General features: G+C 42.9%; 1 protein-coding gene across 14 annotated transcripts in view; it reads right to left on the reverse strand.

The window, feature by feature from the left end:
* The window catches only part of DNAAF9 (dynein axonemal assembly factor 9), a 73,220-nt gene that overhangs the window by 35,477 nt on the left and 20,776 nt on the right, over positions 1-16,967 (reverse strand). For all 14 annotated transcript variants that reach the window (XR_007906427.1, XR_007906429.1, XR_007906420.1 and 11 more), the window contains 13 exons: positions 16,568-16,674; positions 13,493-13,570; positions 11,182-11,280; positions 9,566-9,621; positions 8,443-8,578; positions 6,827-6,908; positions 5,893-5,929; positions 2,951-3,038; positions 2,474-2,550; positions 2,149-2,193; positions 1,634-1,679; positions 1,174-1,285; positions 651-721 (listed from right to left, as the gene is read on the reverse strand). Coding sequence is in view for 3 of the 14 variants with exons in the window: in XM_051798159.1 (XP_051654119.1) it covers positions 651-721; positions 1,174-1,285; positions 1,634-1,679; positions 2,149-2,193; positions 2,474-2,550; positions 2,951-3,038; positions 5,893-5,929; positions 6,827-6,908; positions 8,443-8,578; positions 9,566-9,621; positions 11,182-11,280; positions 13,493-13,570; positions 16,568-16,674 (1,034 nt within the window). In the remaining 11 variants the exon portion in view is untranslated. The remainder of the gene's footprint in view (positions 1-650; positions 722-1,173; positions 1,286-1,633; positions 1,680-2,148; positions 2,194-2,473; positions 2,551-2,950; positions 3,039-5,892; positions 5,930-6,826; positions 6,909-8,442; positions 8,579-9,565; positions 9,622-11,181; positions 11,281-13,492; positions 13,571-16,567; positions 16,675-16,967) is intronic.

Genomic DNA, 16,967 nt, shown 5'->3' on the forward strand with positions numbered 1-16,967 from the left:
AGTCTAATGCTAAATAAAAAGCATTAAGGAAGTTTTGAGGCAAACAAGAACCTCAGGTACCAGAGGCAGACAAGCCCAGAGTGCTGCAAAGGCAGTTTTGTGCTCTTAATACTGTGTTATTATGGGAACAAAACAGTTCCTTGCATGAAATTAAATGCATAACATTCTCCCCAATAAATGCTTTTACAGGCTAAAATACTAGTGTATGGACAGAAAACAGTGTATCCCATCCAGTCTTACTTTATACTACTGGTAAATTATGGGTTGCCAAAGGCAGAATGTTGCTCAGCTTTATTAAATTCACTGGAATTCTGCCTCTAACACAGGGCAGCACATTAGAGGGCTGGAATCAGACCTTGCTTCCTGTTGGGGTGATCTAGAGTGCCTCACAATAAGCAGAATTTGCCAGAAGTTACCCTCTGTTATACTTGTAACAGCTAAAAATGATTTCAAACTTGTGTTAAGAATGGATCCACAGCCTGTTTCCACCCATTAGTGTTTCACTCCACGTGCAAATTCAAAAATCAAAAGAGATTCACATATTAACATTCTACTTCAATGCCCAAGTTCTGTATTTTCCCTCATCCATCCATCCATCCCTAACAAGTGTTCCCTGTTGTACAAAGCCAGGTGAGTGTGTGTGGACTCACCAGCCAGGATGTGAACCTCGGGATTCCTGCAGTCAGGACAACGTGGCTGGTTTCTGGAGTAATGCTGCCATCTGCAGGGAAAACCGGGGAAGCAAAGCAGGACAATCATGGGAAAGACCTCCAAGTTCATCAAATCATGCCTCAGATCTAAAGCCACCACACCCACCAAACCATAATTCCACCCCTGTACTTCAGACTGCCCAATAAGTCGCTTTTAAGAGCTGAAATTTCTTCAGGAAATATGAAAATGTTCTCATTGCTTTAAGGATTTATGAGTGTTTAAGTGAAGTCACAACAGCCTAACTCCCAGTGTTCTTGTGCTCTGACAGACACAGGGCTGCTGGACAATTCCAGAGAAAGCCTCATTTATTCTGGTGTTTATGTGGCTTCTTCCTTTGCTCTCCTTCCCACCAAAAGTGCTCCAAACCCATCAGGGGAACAGCAACAACACCCACTGGGATCCCTTGTGCTCTTCCAGCACAGCCAAGCCAAGAGAATGACACTCAGAATTTCAGATATTCACCTTTTTCTTTGACTTGTATCTGTGATGTCAGAAAGGACTCTGAAAACACAACAGATCCCAAACATCCTCTTCCCGTGAGCAAGTCGGGAATGTCAAACACCATCATGGACGCCTGCAGCAATCCCAGGGGTGGAGGGGAGGGAAGGGAAAGCAGAACTTGAAATATTTCAAGTGAAACAGAGAAATCTGTGTGTTTTAAGCACCCCAAGCAACCACTTCTCCACAGTGGTGGAAAGTCTGAGATCATCAACCTTAATTAACGTCAATGTTTTATTCCAATTTCCACGGTCTGACTTAATATTAAACCTGTTGCAGCATCTGAGATCTCTCTTATATCTCCTCTTACAGAGATAAAGATCTCAACACGCCCCAGAAAACCTGCCACTTGAGCTCTATTTTCCAATAAAACCATACAAATAAAATAAAACCAATAATAATAAATAATGAAGGGCTTACTCACCGTTTTGATCAAACTCAGGCTGTCCTCGTTATCTAACGGGGTAATTCTAGAACAATGACAATTAAATATTTAGAAGGTAGATCATTTTTAGGGGCTCCAAAGCAGCCAAAAAAAAAAAAGGTTATTTTATTTTAATTTAAAATAAGCTCTTATTTGTGGAGGCCATTTCAATCAGACAGCGTGGGGGTTAAGAAGCACAAGCTTGTGATATCAGCCAAGTTAAAAGCAAATTTTAAAAGGGAACTCTTAATGAGCTCATGCTGCTTCTACTCATTAACAGTTAATAAAACTGCTCTGCCCAATTGCTTCTTATTTTTTTTAATGCTTTTAGGATTCCACAGAACTACAGATATGAAATCATTCAACCATCTCATGCACAAAAGCCTTTTGCACATCTCGTGTGAAATAATCGAGTGCAACGTTTTCTCAGAGAAGCTCTAAGAGAAGAAAAATAAATTTATCACGGTATGAAAAGCACTAATTGATAACAAGAAGTCTAAGGCAGTGATACAAACCTTCCATGATTGTTCACAGCCTGAATTTGAAAAGCAATTTTGGAGCTGCAGGAAGAGAAATTGCACCGGTGAAACACGTTGTTTAGAATTCTTCTACACGTGAAAAATTACCAGGAGTAGAATTGAAGCAAAATAACTTAAATGATAAAAAAAAGCAGGCAAATGGGACAATTATAATTATTTTTAAAGCCTGACTGCATCGTGAAGTGTTTGGTAGCCAGTTTGAAATCAATATTTGGTATATTTTTCCCCAATATATTTGATATATTTGATATTTTTCCCCACGGAGACAAGAGATCAATCAGTAACTGTAAGAAATACCCACCGTAAAGCAGATTTGAGCTGTGTCAAGCAAAGGGTGTCTAACACAGCCATGAGCACCTGCTCTGCCACCTCCTTTGCCTGAAAAAGAAAAAGGAGATGGAGGATGAAACCCCCTTTTCCCCACCCATCCTTTTCCAAATCCCAGCAGCCACAGGAGACAACCCGTGAGAGAAACGAGACACTGAACAGGAACACACTGATGCACCAGGCTAAAATTTGTTCTTTCACAGGAAAATTCATGAAAGGTGGCAAAATATTGTAGGTGGGTAACAGGAACACTCTGAAAGGTGGTTTTTTTAAGCAGAATTCAGGGACTGGTTGGAGGCCACGGGCTGACCTTTGTGTTACGCAGACGAACCACGACACTAATTTTGGGGTTAAGGGTTTCTTCTCAGGGTTTAATTTGGGTTTGCATGTCATGGCCCAGCGTGAGCAATCCAAATGAACAACGAGAGAGAGAAGGGGGGGCTTCATTTACCTTGGATTCAGTGGAAGTTTTAGCATAGCACTCAATGCCAGCAAGCACAGCCTCTACAACAGCAGAATAGATTTGCGACAACAGAGCACTGAAGAGAGAACCAAACACACACATTTACTACACACGGAGAGTTTTCTTCCTCCTCTGCCTAAAGGGGCAGTTCTTCCTCTCACTGCACAAATCTCTTAATAAAAAAAGGGGTCCTGGCTCAAATGAGGGCAGAAGTAGGTTTATAATTAAGCTTTTGGGTTGAGAAAATTAAATTAGAGCGAGGGAGTTGCTGGAGTTACAGAATATTTTGGGGAGGTGCCTCCCGAGACAAATGCAGCCCTGCTCAGGCAAGAGTGAAAACATGTTTTCCTACTGACTTTCACTGCAGTTTTGTTGAGAATCACATCCCATTGTTTTAGGGAGCTGCATTTCAATGCAATCAGTCTCCTTGGAATCAGCCTTGGAAAAGCAGCACACACGGAGTCCTCCAGATAATCTGGGTCACCGACTGTTTGTCCAAGGGAGGCAACTTCTGAAGGCCATGAAAGGAGCAACAACCTGGCACAGCCAGGCTGGGAGAGCTGGGGGGGTTCCCCTGGAGAAGAGAAGGCTCCAGGGAGAGCTGAGAGCCCCTGGCAGGGCCTAAAGGGGCTCCAGGAGAGCTGGAGAGGGACTGGGGACAAGGTATGGAGGGACAGGACACAGGGAATGGCTTCCCAGTGCCAGAGGGCAGGGATAGGTGGGATATTGGGAAGGAATTCCTGGCTGGGAGGGTGGTGAGGCCCTGGCCCAGGTTGGACAGAGCAGCTGTGGCTGCCTCTGGATCCCTGGAAGTGTCCAAGGCCAGGTTGGAGCAACCTGGGCTAGTGGAAGATGTCCCTGCCCATGGCAAGGGCCTGGAACTCGATCACCTTTAAGGTCCTTTCCAACCCAAACCATTCCAGGATTCCAAGACATCCACACCACAGCTTAGTCCTGTTCCCTTCTTAAAAGAGAACTGAAAAAATTGCCCAGAAATGAACCAGAGCTGGTGAAGCCAAGAGTGACTTTTCAGCCATTACACATTTACAGCTTCAGAACAACTGGGAAAAAAACCCCCCCTGTGCCCAATCAAGAAACATCAGTTCAAAATTCCTGCTGAATTGCAACTAAAAGATGTGTAAAATGACCAGAAAGTCCTACTTGCCCAAATTTTAACTCCTCTCATTACTCCTCTGCCACTGTTTGGTATCAAGGGAGGGGAGAAGGGGGAGGAAAGAGTAGGATCCAGCATTGAAGCCAAATGCAAACATTCCTGAGGGATGGGAGAAGAGCACCTGAAGCTCCCAAATGTGGAGGGACCTCAAAATGCACCAAAGCCTGACTTTGATCATCCCCAGTACCACCAAGTGATTTTAAAATTCAAACTTCCTACCACTTTTTCAGGTTTCTTCCATGTAATTCCATGGACTAAATATGTAGTCAATGCATTTTCAGTGCATCTGGTATGGGAAACGTGTCTAATTGTTCCTAACTCTGTGACCATTCCTATTTTCCCCCAAATTCACATAAATATTTGCAAGGAAACACCTCAGTGGGCTGTGCTTTCCATCAATCATCAACAGTTAATATTAGTGTATCAGTATAAATACTTTACTCTTCTTCCCACCTTAAAATTTTAACACTGACAATGCAAAACACAGAATGGCATTTTCTGAAAAAAAAATAAAAAACTACAAAGTTTACCCCAGTTTATCCTCAGAGGTACAGTCAGTTTATGCATTCCAGCCAACCTGCAGCCCTGCTTCCTAAATACAGCCAAATTTGGGCTGAATGTTGCTTATGGAAATACTGACAAATATAAGAACCAGTTACAGGACTCAGCTGCAAAAAAAGCCCAAAATCATGAGATCAGGTTTGCCAAAAAAAAGCTAATTATGCTGCTGTTGTTGATTATTTCATCCAACACAGGGATGCTTCCAAGAAAAAAGGTATTCTTATAAAAACACTGCCTTTATCAACTGCTTTGTTTACAGCTTCTCTACTCATCTCAGCTAGAAATGTATTTAAAGTCTTTTAGAGGTGGGACAAGTAATGTTTGAGCAGAAAAATTACCTGTTGGAGTTTTTACTAAAAAAAAAGGACAAATCTGCTGCTCAGGGCAGTAATTCCACTTTTATGTCTTTGAGAACAGTATTAAATTAATAAAAATCAACAGCAGTTCAGTATTGAAGTGCTGACACATCTTTAATCTCTTGCTAACAGGTCAGGCAGGTTTGCAGAAGCAAATCCAGGCTCCTGAAATGATCCCAACTACCAAGGAGGACAAAATCCCTAAGGAAAGGTCTGGTTTGTCAAGAGAGAGAGAGAGAGAGCAGGACCAAAGCAGATTTTCTATGTTCCTAAAGCTGGACAGGATCTACCAACATGCAGGACATGGACATGGATAAACACACTTGGATTTGGAGAAGGTTAAAATGCTTTGCAGCTTCCCAACTGAAAAATTAACTTTTATCTGCCTTTCCATAGTGAATTCCTTTGCAAGTTTGAGTGTTCCCTGTTGGCATTTCACTATAAATCTTACACTTGATGAAACTGGTCTGAAAACTCCTTTTCCTTCTGTCTGTGGATGATGCTCCTGTTCAGTTTGAGATATTTTCCCTCTTGCTATATAAGCAGCACCTTTAAAAATTATTCAAGTAACTGAAAACAATTTTTTTATTAAAATTTAGCAATATTTACTAATATTTCCTTTCCTACTTTGCTGCACAGCAGAAGGGATGGTCACAGCAAATTCCTAATTTGCCCACTGAAACCCTCCACAAGCACTTTGCCTTTGAAACCCTCTCACAATCACATTATTCTGAATAAAAATGTGTCTCTGCAAATGCCAACAGCCACTAAAAGCAGGTTTGACCAACTGCCACGAGGTAAAAAGAGAGAAGAGTTAAGGAATAATATAAAAAGCTTACACTTGATCAGCTTCCTTGTGCACCTCGTTGTCGTTTCCTGGGTGAAAACAAAAAAAAAAGGGTTGGTTTAAGCAATTTGGGGACATTTCTGCTGCACATTTCACGTGGGATTATCCAGGATTTTACGTGGCTGCAGTTGGATTGCAGGTTTAGAGCAGAGCAAAGCAAAACTTGTGTCAGGGCAGCCAAGACTGAGTCCCCTAAAATCAGCTGCAGGGGGTCAGAACAAGGAGCCCTCTCCCCCCATATCCTGTATCCCAGTGTGGTCACTCCTGGGTGCCCAGGAAAAAGCACAACCACAGCAAATCCATCCCTAATTCCAATGCTCCAACCATCCTCTCTTTTTTTCTAAGCTGTTTTCTAAGCTGGTTATGGTTTCAAGATACACAGCAACCCTAAGGACTGACTTCATCCAAGGATTCTTACAGCCATTTAAAACAGGGAAGAAAAATGGGCTTTAAAAATTCCACATGGGAAAACAGCTGTTGTAACCCACTATGTTGGGCCCAAGCCAGAGGATAAGGGAAATTTAAACAAAAAAAAAATTAAATAAAATTTAAAAAATTAAAAACAGGGTGAAAGAATTTCCTCTGTTCTTTTAAAAATCCTCAGTTATCTGAGGATAATAAATAGTTTGAATTACTATATTTTTGGAGAGTTTTCTTCTATCAAGCTGTAAGGAACATTGACTTAAATATTTGTCTAGTGCTTGGGAAAGGCCTGCACAGTCAGATCTGACAGATTTTCTGTGGAACACTCACCTCTTGACACATTTTACCCCTGAAATCTGCTATGATCCCATGCCCTGGCTGCAGAACTACACAACACCTACCACTCCTGAGGCTCAGAAAGGGATCAGAGCCAGATTTTAATTGCTGCAAATTTAAAAATAATTAAAGAGAGTATCTGCCTCGGCATTTTTTAATGTACTCACCCAGGAAAGGAACGTGACTGGTCCCAAAAAAATAGGTCCTTGAACAAGCCAGAGGTCCCTTGGGAGACACACACTGCACTACCTGGTAGTCAGTATTAATGAGACACAAAGAGACATTAGTAAAGCAAATTGGTGCAAGAATGGCCAATAAACTAAGATCCCCTTAAGTCCTCTAAGCACTGACAAACTACAGGAAGTTTACGACACACACGGAACTGGAGGTGGAAAAAGCAAACTTACGTTTTCAAAGGTCTAGTTCACTTTGGACTCGACCTGAATGGCTGAAAGACTTTGGGAAGGAGATGAGCTCTGACTTGGGTTCTCAATTTCCTATGCCAACTGCTCTTTTCATGGAGAGGAAAGTGGGTCAGGTTCCCATAACTATGCTGGTCTTATTTACTATTTTCATGACACCCTATTACAACAGTCTCACCTGTACCTGTAAATAAACCACCTTTTTTAAGAACAGCATCAGAATCTGAGGAGAACAGATGGAGCAAGTACATCAGAATAAAACTGTACTCGCACTCGGAAAGGCAGCAAATGGTCTCAATGTTATCAGGGGAAGAAAAGACAAAAGTTGAAAGTGTTTTCAGAGACAGAGTGTGTTAGAGCAGCAGATGGAGGATGAGGTTTCAGCAGGATGCTACAAAACAATCCTTTCTCAGGCTTTTGACGTGTCCAGAACACCCACGTCCATCCACTCCCTGAGGACAGCGCACATGGAATGTTGTCACGGACTCATCCCCTCACTCATCCGTCCACTCCACGATGACCTGGACTCAACCACATCCACCTGGACTCGCACCACTGTCGGACACTCCCGGAGCCCCTGGAGGGAGCAGGGAGGTGTCCACACTCTACCTCTCCTCCTTCGCTGCCCGTTGCCTTCTGGAGCCAGGAGGCCCCTCCAGCCAGAGGATCCCAACTGCCGGGGGGGGCTCCCCCGGTCACGGCCCCTGCGCCGCCTTCGACCTCATCAAATGTTTACCAACTAAGCTTTTACTTGAAAATGGAAACAAGTTAATCTTTACAACTTCATGGCAACATTCTTGGAACACCACAGATTCATTGGAACGTTCTTGGGACACCACAGAGAGTTTCGGTTTCATCGACACTCGCTGGGTTTTGTTTGGTCGACGCAAGCTGGAATTTGGATACACATAAAAATCTCCTGTCTGTTCACAAAATTCTGTTCTAATATCAAAAAAAAAAAATGGTGTCTTTTCACTTCTTTCTTAAGGAATCTGATTAAAAGCATATCTGTGTGTCAGGATTAAACACATCATAGAAGGGTTTCACTTCATGAGGACAAACGTCCTCACAAACAGCATTTCCCTCTCCCCCACCCCACAGACAACTGTTTAAAAAGTTGTATTTTTACAGGAAATAAATCATTCACCAGTTCCTGATTAAGCATCCAGTCTTATAACTTAGAAGAAGAAAGAAAAAGAAAATTTCTTCCTTAAACTAATTGCTAAACTAACGTGTTTTTACGTTAAGAAGAATCAGGTGTTTAACTCATGGAAGGTAAGTACAAAAAACACACAAAGAAAAAGAGAAAATCTGCCAAAAAAAAAGCTCCAAAATCTCAGGTAACTACTCCAAAGCCTTACCATGTGCTTGGCAGTGCTCCCACCAAGGCCAGTGTTTCGAACAAGGTGTCCTTCTGATGGAAAATTAAAGTTACCAGAGTTCAGGTTCTCCTTGGTGGAGTGGCTGCCAAACAGGACGAAGGGCTGCCGGCTGGGGCTGGGGAGGAAACAGGGAATCACCACCCAAACACTTGGCAGGGAACTTAAAAACCAATGAAATTAAAGCTTTCAAGCCTGAGGGACCAAGTAGTGAGTTTTACCAGGGCTCACAAAGCTTCCCATTGTAAAGACCGAGTTCCAAAAGAAAAAGCTGCTTGCATTGACAAGATGATAATTTCTTTCAGGCACAAGAACAAATCTCAAGGTTGTTCCCAAATGATATCAGAAGGGTTTTTTTCCCCCCCTTTTTAAAAGTAAACTGAAAAGTGATTATGTTTAAAATTTACCATCTTGAAAAACCCTGAAATGACTGTATTGGAATGAAACAAAACTATTTTGGGTTTAGTTCTGGCTTTGGGCCCAAGACTCAGCTGGAGAGGTCAAGGTTTGTCTTTTCATTCTTTCAGTGCAAACATGAAGGGATGCTGCCAACAGTGGGGGACACTGGTTTATTCCAAATAAAGAGGAAGCTGCAGAGACATTGAAGTAGCTAAAAACCCTTGATTTAACTCAAAACAGCAGAACTTTGGTTTTAAAACAGAAGACAAACAATTTTCCTCTTTCAATTAAAACTTTGTCATGGAATCACAGGATGGTTTGGGCTGGAAGGGACCTTAAAGCCCATCCAGTGCCACCCTCTGCCATGGGCAGGGACACCTCCCACTAGCCCAGGGTGCTCCAAGCCCTGTTCAGTCTGGCCTTGGACACTTCCAGGGATGGAACAGGGAAGAAATGGATCATATCAAATGCACAAGGTGGAGAGTTTCAAACACAATCACATTGTATGTTTAAGAACTCCAGCGTTAAATCCCGTGAAAATTCAGTTTTACCCTTCCAGGAAGTGCCTTTGCATGTTGGTTTTATTTAATATGAGATGGGATATACTGAGATGGTCCCAAAAGGAATTATAACTGATGCATTCTGGCATCAGGGATATGGGAATAACATACTGAGGTACGAATTCCCAGGGAAAAATGAGTGATACCTGTTATCTGTTATGTGGCTTGAGATCATGCCATGGCTGAAATAACTTCTGAAGGGCTGTGGAGAATTAAAAAAAGAAAACAAAATTATTATTTTTGTTTAAAAATTAAAATTAAATATTAAAATTATTATTAAAAAAAATTTAACAAGTAACAGGACAGAACAGAAAGCATGATATAACCTCACTATGATTAAGAACAAACCTGAATTATCTTCCTCAGAGAAAACTCCTGAACCTCCTAAAACTACTTTCAACCTCTGTAAAAAATCACCATAAAATCACAGAGTGATTTGGGTTGGAAAGGAGCTTAAAACCCTTCCAGTTCCAACCCCCTGCCTTGGGCAGGGACATCTTCCACTAGTCCAGTTTGCTCAAAAAAAGCAACAAAACGTCTCAAAGGCACCAATTCCGTGGTTTTTTCACCCAGGCTCGTGTTCCCCTCTGTTATATCTCAGATTTTGATACGTGCAACTCCAAATTGCTAAGCCCTGCACACACCAGAGTCCAGCAAACCCGAAGTTAATCTACCCACAAATATCTGCTGTGCAGGTATAAATCAGCTAAATCAAATTATCAGTGAGCAAACACTCCACTGAATCCCCCTAGCAATCCTAAATCACCATACCAGGGATTTTTAAGGTGGGTGGTGACTGAAAAAAACCCAAACCACAGGTTTTCATAGAATCATAGAATCAGCTGGGTTGGAAGGGACCTCCAAGATCATCAAGTCCAACCCTTGATCCAACCCCGCTGTGGTTCCCAGCCCATGGCACTGATGCCACATCCAGTCTGTCCTTAAACACCTCCAGGGATGGAGAATCCACCCCTTCCCTGGGCAGCCCATTCCAATGGCTCAGCACCCTCTCTGCAAAGAAATTCTTTCTAATCTCCAACCTAACCCTCCCCTGGCACAGCTCAAGACCCAGCCCTCTTGTCTTGCTGATGGTTGCCTGGGAAAAGAGCCCAACCCCCAGCTGGCTCCCCCCTCCTGTCAGGGAGTTGCAGAGAGTGAGGAGGTCTCCCCTGAGCCTCCTCCTCTCCAGGCTGAGCCCCCCCAGCTCCCTCAGCCTCTCCTCACAGCACTTGTGCTCCAGTCCCTTCCCCAGCCTCGTTGCTCTCCTCTGGACCTGCTCCAGCCCCTCCATGTCCTTCCTGAGCTGAGGGCCCAGAACTGGACACAGCACTCCAGGGGTGGCCTCACCAGCACTGAGTCCAGGGGCAGAATCACTTCCCTGGCCCTGTTGGCCACCCTGTTCCTGCTCCAGGCCAGGATCCATTGGCCTTCTTGGCCACCTGGGCACACTCTGGCTCCTGTTCAGCTCCCTGTCCATCCCCACTCCCAGCTCCCTTCCTGCCTGGCTGCTCTCCAGCCCCTCTGGCCCAGCCTGGAGCTGCCGGGGGTTGTTGTGGCCAAAGGGCAGGACCCGGCCCTTGGCCTGGTTGAACCTCATCCCCTTGGAATCAGCCCATGGATCCAACCTCTCCAGGTCCCTCTGCAGAGCCCTCAAAGGTGGGATGTGGCAGGAAAAAAAAATAAAAATAACCCTAATGCTGAATCCTTATTCCTTCTGCACAGCTGAGAGCAGGATTTCCAAGGGTTCCTGAAGCAGACCTACCTCCCCTGCCTGAGATTCCGAGAGCTCCAGAATGAAGGGAATTTCGGTGTCAAAATTAGCAAAAAAGTTGGTCCACTGGCGTTCAAAGATCATTAAATCCTGCAAGAAAAACATTCAATATTCAATTTCCAGAGAGAGTCAAAGGTTGATATTTGGCTGGGCAGTACAGAACACAAACTGCCCAGTGAAACAAGAAATACAAGAAAACAAAGGTATTTTAAAAGAAAAGGACTTTGCTGCTCTTTTTTTGTGGGGGTTTTTTGTGTGTTTGTTTGGGTTTGGATTTTTTTGGAGAGAGAGAAGGAGCACAGCCCTGCACCACCTGCTTTTAACCCAAGGAATTACAGTGCTTTGAGAGAATTCAAAACCCAGATCTCATATTTTCCACAAAACTTCCCCTTGCAGAGATTTAAATTGCAATTTTAAATCAGTCTACGGTTCTGCAGTAATTTCTATCTGACACTAAGGAAGCTCATGGACAGAAAGTGAGGAACAGGGTGAGGAATTTGGGAAGCACAGTCATTTCTGTCCCTGCATTTGTAAAAACAATTGGGGAGTGAAAAAAGGAAATATCAGTAACACCTCACTAAAGCAGAATAAAAAAGGTAATCTGTTGCATTTGAGTTAATTTTAAAAAATCAGAGGATCAATAAAAGGAAATGAGTGTGCAATGCTGATAAAGGAGCCTTTAAAATTTTCAATTTTAAAGTGGTCTCAAGAATAATTTCAGTCCCTTGTCACTTCCTGACTTGGAAGATGAGACACATCCTGGTTTCAGCAGGTGAACCAAAAAAAAATTATAAACACAGAGGAGCTTCAAATGCTCTTTGAGATCACCTGACTTCACCCTCCCTGAGAAGATTAATCATTTCTAAAATCACCAACTCCTGGGAAATTAAAGTTGTGTGAAAAGCCCATTCGTGAATTGATGTTTTCAGAAAATCTGAAGTCCTTTTAACAGCAACTTTTGGGTTTAAAACATTAAAATAGGATGAATAAGCTTGTTTCAGAATAGACTTAGGAGGTGTAGGAAAAGTCCCAAATATTTATCTCCCTTTCACACAGGAAAGGGGAGGTGAAATATCAGATAGTGATTGCTCAGACTGAGAGCCCTGTAAGCTCTGTGATATTTTAATTTTCATTACAGCAGTTGATTAAACAACCAAATGGGTGTAAACTACCAACATTCTATTAATAAGGGATAATTACTGCTGAACTTGCTGCATTTTAAAAGCCTGATTTGCTGCCAAGCTGAAAACTGCTAAAAAATTAACACCAGAATCATATATCCTAATACTCATAAAACATCTATATGAATAAATTATAAATACTAGGCCTCATCCACTGCTTTCTCCTCCAGCCCTGAGCATGGCATTAACACCAGGAATCACTTCCCAGTGTTTGGGTTTCCCAAAGCACCAGGGCAGCCACTGAGTGTCACTGTTACCCACTTTAAGGAGTTATAAAGCATCCTGAAAAGTGCTTTTTTGTTTCCCCTGGAAGAATGGCTCTGTGTTAAAGTGGATTTTTCTTCCCACTCCTTGCTGCAAAAGGAGGATTAACACACACAAACCCCGGACTTCCTGTGCTTTGGACATGAAGGTCACATGTTAGGAAGGTTTTAAGGAGAATTTCAGGTAAAATAAGGAATTCAAGGAATCCAAGGAAAGTTATTTTAGTGTTTTGCAGAGTTTGTGGTAGATTTGAGGGGAGGACAAGGAAAAGGGGGAAGAGGAGGAGATAAAGGAGAAAAAGGAGGAGGAAAAGGAGGGAAAGGAGGAAGAAAAGGAGGAGGAAAAGGAGGAGGAGGAAAGGGAGAAGGAAAGGGAGAAGAAGGAAAGAGAGAAGGAAAAGGAGAAGGAGGAAAAGGAGAAGGAAAAAGAGAAGGAGGAAAGGAAGAAGGAAAAGAAGAAGGAGGAAAGAGAGAAGGAAAATGAGAAGGAGGAAAAGGAGAAGGAAAAAGAGAAGGAGGAAAGGAAGAAGGAAAAGAAGAAGGAGGAAAGGGAGGAGGAAAAAGAGAAGGAGAGAAGGGAGAAGGAAAAAGAGAAGGAGGAAAAGGAGAAGGAGGAAAAGGAGAAGGAGGAAAAGAAGGAAAAAGAGGAGGAAAGGGAAAAGGAGGAAAAGGAGAAGGAAGAAAAGCAGAAGGAAAAAGAGAAGGAGGAAAGGGAGAAGGAAGAAAAGGAGAAGGAGGAAAAGGAGAAGGAGGACAAGGACCCTGTAGATTAAGTCCATAAACATTACTAAAACCAAACAAAATCACAACAATTTTGCTCCAACTCTGAGTTGATTCAGAACATTTCACTGTCTTTACCTCAAAGAGCAAATCCTCCAAGGAAACAGGATCCATCTTGCTGTAGGTCTTCCACAAATCAACGCTGACATCCATCAACTGCAAGAGATTTTAACCACATTGAAAGATTTGAAACACATTTCTGTGAAAAACATCTCAAAGAAGGGCACAGGTATGGGTTTAAGCTGCAGTGAGACAGCCTTGGAGCTGCCCTGAGAGCCCTCCTGAACTCTGAATTTAGAAATGTTCTCACACCACTGGTTACACAAGAACAGAGCAGATGAAAGTGTTGTGGATCCTGTGACCCCTCATCTTCAGGGGTCACTTGAAGCCAAGTTTTCTTTGCATCTTTCAAACAGATCATTTCATAAAGTTTTTCAAACTGAGTTAATTGCAAAGAACTGCCTCAGAAAGAATCAAATCTCAAGGTTATTCAACCTACACATGTTCTTGCCCTAAAGTAATGATAATTTAGGCTAAGCATGTTCAACTTAGCAACACCTTCTTCCAAGTAGTAGGATGATGAATATGAGAACAATATTCCAAAATACACCCTGAAGGGACACCTGTATCTGAATGATTTCTGCATTTACAGGTTTGCCCACTACCCACTTAATTCAAAATGCAGCACCAACTGGGATTTTATCAACCCACTGCTTTACAGCTACTCCAGTTACTTGTTTAATTAGGTTTGTTAATGATGATTTCCCAGGCATCACTTCCATTCACCCATCAGCAAATTACAGCATCCTGAGCAACTCTGACTTGTGTAGAAAGGGAGAAAAAGTCCTTAAAATCCTAGAAAACAAATCCTAAATTATCATCCTCACATTATATTCAAATCTAACAGAACACACAACGGAGGGAAAGTCAGCTTGAGGAGCCAAAAATGCACCAAAACACCCCCCTCTTAATAATGGCAGAAGTATTAATTCCTAGATAATTTACAGTATTTCCTGCCTTAGACTGGTTTCCTTCCCCAGCAGTGACACAGAGCAGCTGCCTGACAGAGAACCTCACACAAACACTGAGCTAAAGAGTCAGGAATGGTATTTCCCACTTGAAATCCCCTTTAAGGAGGAAGAAAACAAGAGCTGGCTGAACTGCCAGAGCTTCCAGGATTGCTCTTAAAACAGGAGGCCAAGAATTTTCCCTGCTCCTTTTTGAGTGCTTTAAGGACAGAATCGACTCCCTGGATGAAAGAGGAGAGGCTCTGGCTGGGCCACACCCACGACTGCACGTTTTTCCAAAGCCTCCAAGGATTTGTGAAATAAATTGGGGTAATTAAAGGGCAATTAAAGAGCCAAACAACTCCTGAATGGACAGACAAATTGTCAGTGAGTGATTTCACAGGTCAACAAGGGTGGTTGATGCTCCTCCACAAGGATGCTCCCCTGTTTGCACTCTGCATTTCATGGGTTTGGGCAGGTTCACACAAGGTGTTACAGCACCTCGGTGGAAACAGGAAAAAAAAACCTGAGGAGAGGTATCAGTGGGAAGAGAAAAGTGCTCAGAAAGACAAAGACTCACAGAGCAGATTTCTGAGTAAGTGTGTACAGCTCTCCATGTGATGGGACTTTTAACAATGTACTGTTAATTCTTTGGGGGTTTTCCAGCTGTCACAAGTCAGACAAAGCCTATTCTGGCTGTAAAAAAGGAGGAGTGACAAGAAAAGTAGGACATCTGCATTGCTGTGGCACAGGCTCAAGAAAAGCAAATAAAAGGCATTTCAAATAAGCACAGAAATGCAAAGCTGTTCTCTGAAGACGATATGCTGGAGTAGAATTAATAAATGGGCAAATCAAATGGCACCAGTTGCTCAGAGTGGAGCAGCAAATCATTATTAAATCCAGGAGTAAAATGATTTTGAGTGCTGCCCTTGTTCAGTGAGCTCTGCTGAGCCAGGAAGAGATAATGTCAGGGAGGGAAGCAGATGCATCTCTTGTGTCATAACCAATGGCCCAAGAAATACAGTCACTTCTTATTTCCTCAGCTCATCTCAAGGTGTTGGTCACTAACCAGCTCCTCCTGCTCTGAAGATCTAGAACCCATCTGGGAATATCTAGAACCCATCTGGGAAGACCTAGGACCCATCTGGGAAGATCTAGAACAAATTTGTGACTGCCTGGATCTGGTTTAGGGCACTCTAGGGATATCTATATTCCATTTAGGACGATCTAGAACCCAATCCAGGAAGACCTATATCTCATCTAGGAAGATCTAGGACCCATTTGGGAAGACCTAGAACCCATCTAGTAAGATCTAGAACAAATTTGTGGCTGTCTGGATCTGGTTTAGGACAATCTACATCCCATTTAGGAGTATCTAAAACCTGTTTAGGAAGACCTATAACCCATTTGGGAAGATCTATAACACATCTAGGAAGATTTATAACCCATGCAGGAATATCTAGAACCTGTGTAAGAAGATGTAAAACCCATCTAGGAAGATCTATAACCCATCCAAGAAGACCTAAAACCCATTTAAGATCTAGAAAAAAATTTGTGAATGTCTGGATCTGATTTAGTACAGTCTAGACCCCATTTAGGAAGATCTAGAATCCATTTAGGAAAATCTATAACACATCCAGGAAGATCTATAACCCATGCAGGAAGATCTAGAACCCATGTGGGAAGACCTATAACCTATCCAGGAAGATCTATAACCCATCCAGGAAGATCTATAACCCATCCAGGAAGATCTAGAACCTGTGTGAGAAGATCTAAAACCCACCTAGGAAGGTCTGTAACCCACCTAGCAGAGCCAAAAAAACTGAGTTATTGGCAATGTTGACTCTAGAAGGAAAGGAAAACAGTTCTAAATCACAATAAGGGGTTAGAGAGGGTGACCAAATAACCCTGGTTTATCCAGGACAGGGTGTTGTGCAGCTCAGAACAGTCTCCCACCAAGACTGTGGTGTTTTCTTCCAGGCACATTCAAAACTCAGCTTCAAAACATCCCGAAAAACTTCATCCGATTTGGAACCTCCCTTGAGCTGTGAGTCAGGACCAGACGATCTCCAAAGGTACTTTCCAAGTGAGATAATCCCATGATTAACTCCTGCCTCAGAAAGGAAGTGAAAATGGCAGCACCCACCTCGTATTTCATGGTGAAGAAGCCGTCGCCCCCGATCCCCTCCAGAGCAAAGGCCTGGACGATCGGCCACTTCTCCACGATGAACATGTCAAATATCTGCAGGTGACCTGCAGAGGACAGGGAGCACAGGGACATCCCCTCACAAATCCTGGCAGTTTAACTTTCTGGGAGGTCTCCCAGCTGGCCTGAATTCGCAGAGGGTCTCGATTAACCTGCCTTTGTACAACTGGAAATATTTAAGTGAAAAGTGGTTTTGATTCTTGAGTAAAACACTGTCACAGTATAACAGAATGGTTTGGGTTGGAAGGGACATTAAAGATCAGTCCTACCCCCTGCCATGGGCAGGGACACCTTCCACTAGCCCCATCCAACCTGGCCTTGGACACTTCCAGGGATCCAG

Source organism: Manacus candei, unplaced genomic scaffold (assembly GCF_025592945.1).
Source record: "Manacus candei isolate 608988 ecotype Guabito, Panama unplaced genomic scaffold, ASM2559294v1 h1tg000048l, whole genome shotgun sequence".
In the NCBI taxonomy this organism is placed as follows: Eukaryota; Metazoa; Chordata; class Aves; order Passeriformes; family Pipridae; genus Manacus; species Manacus candei.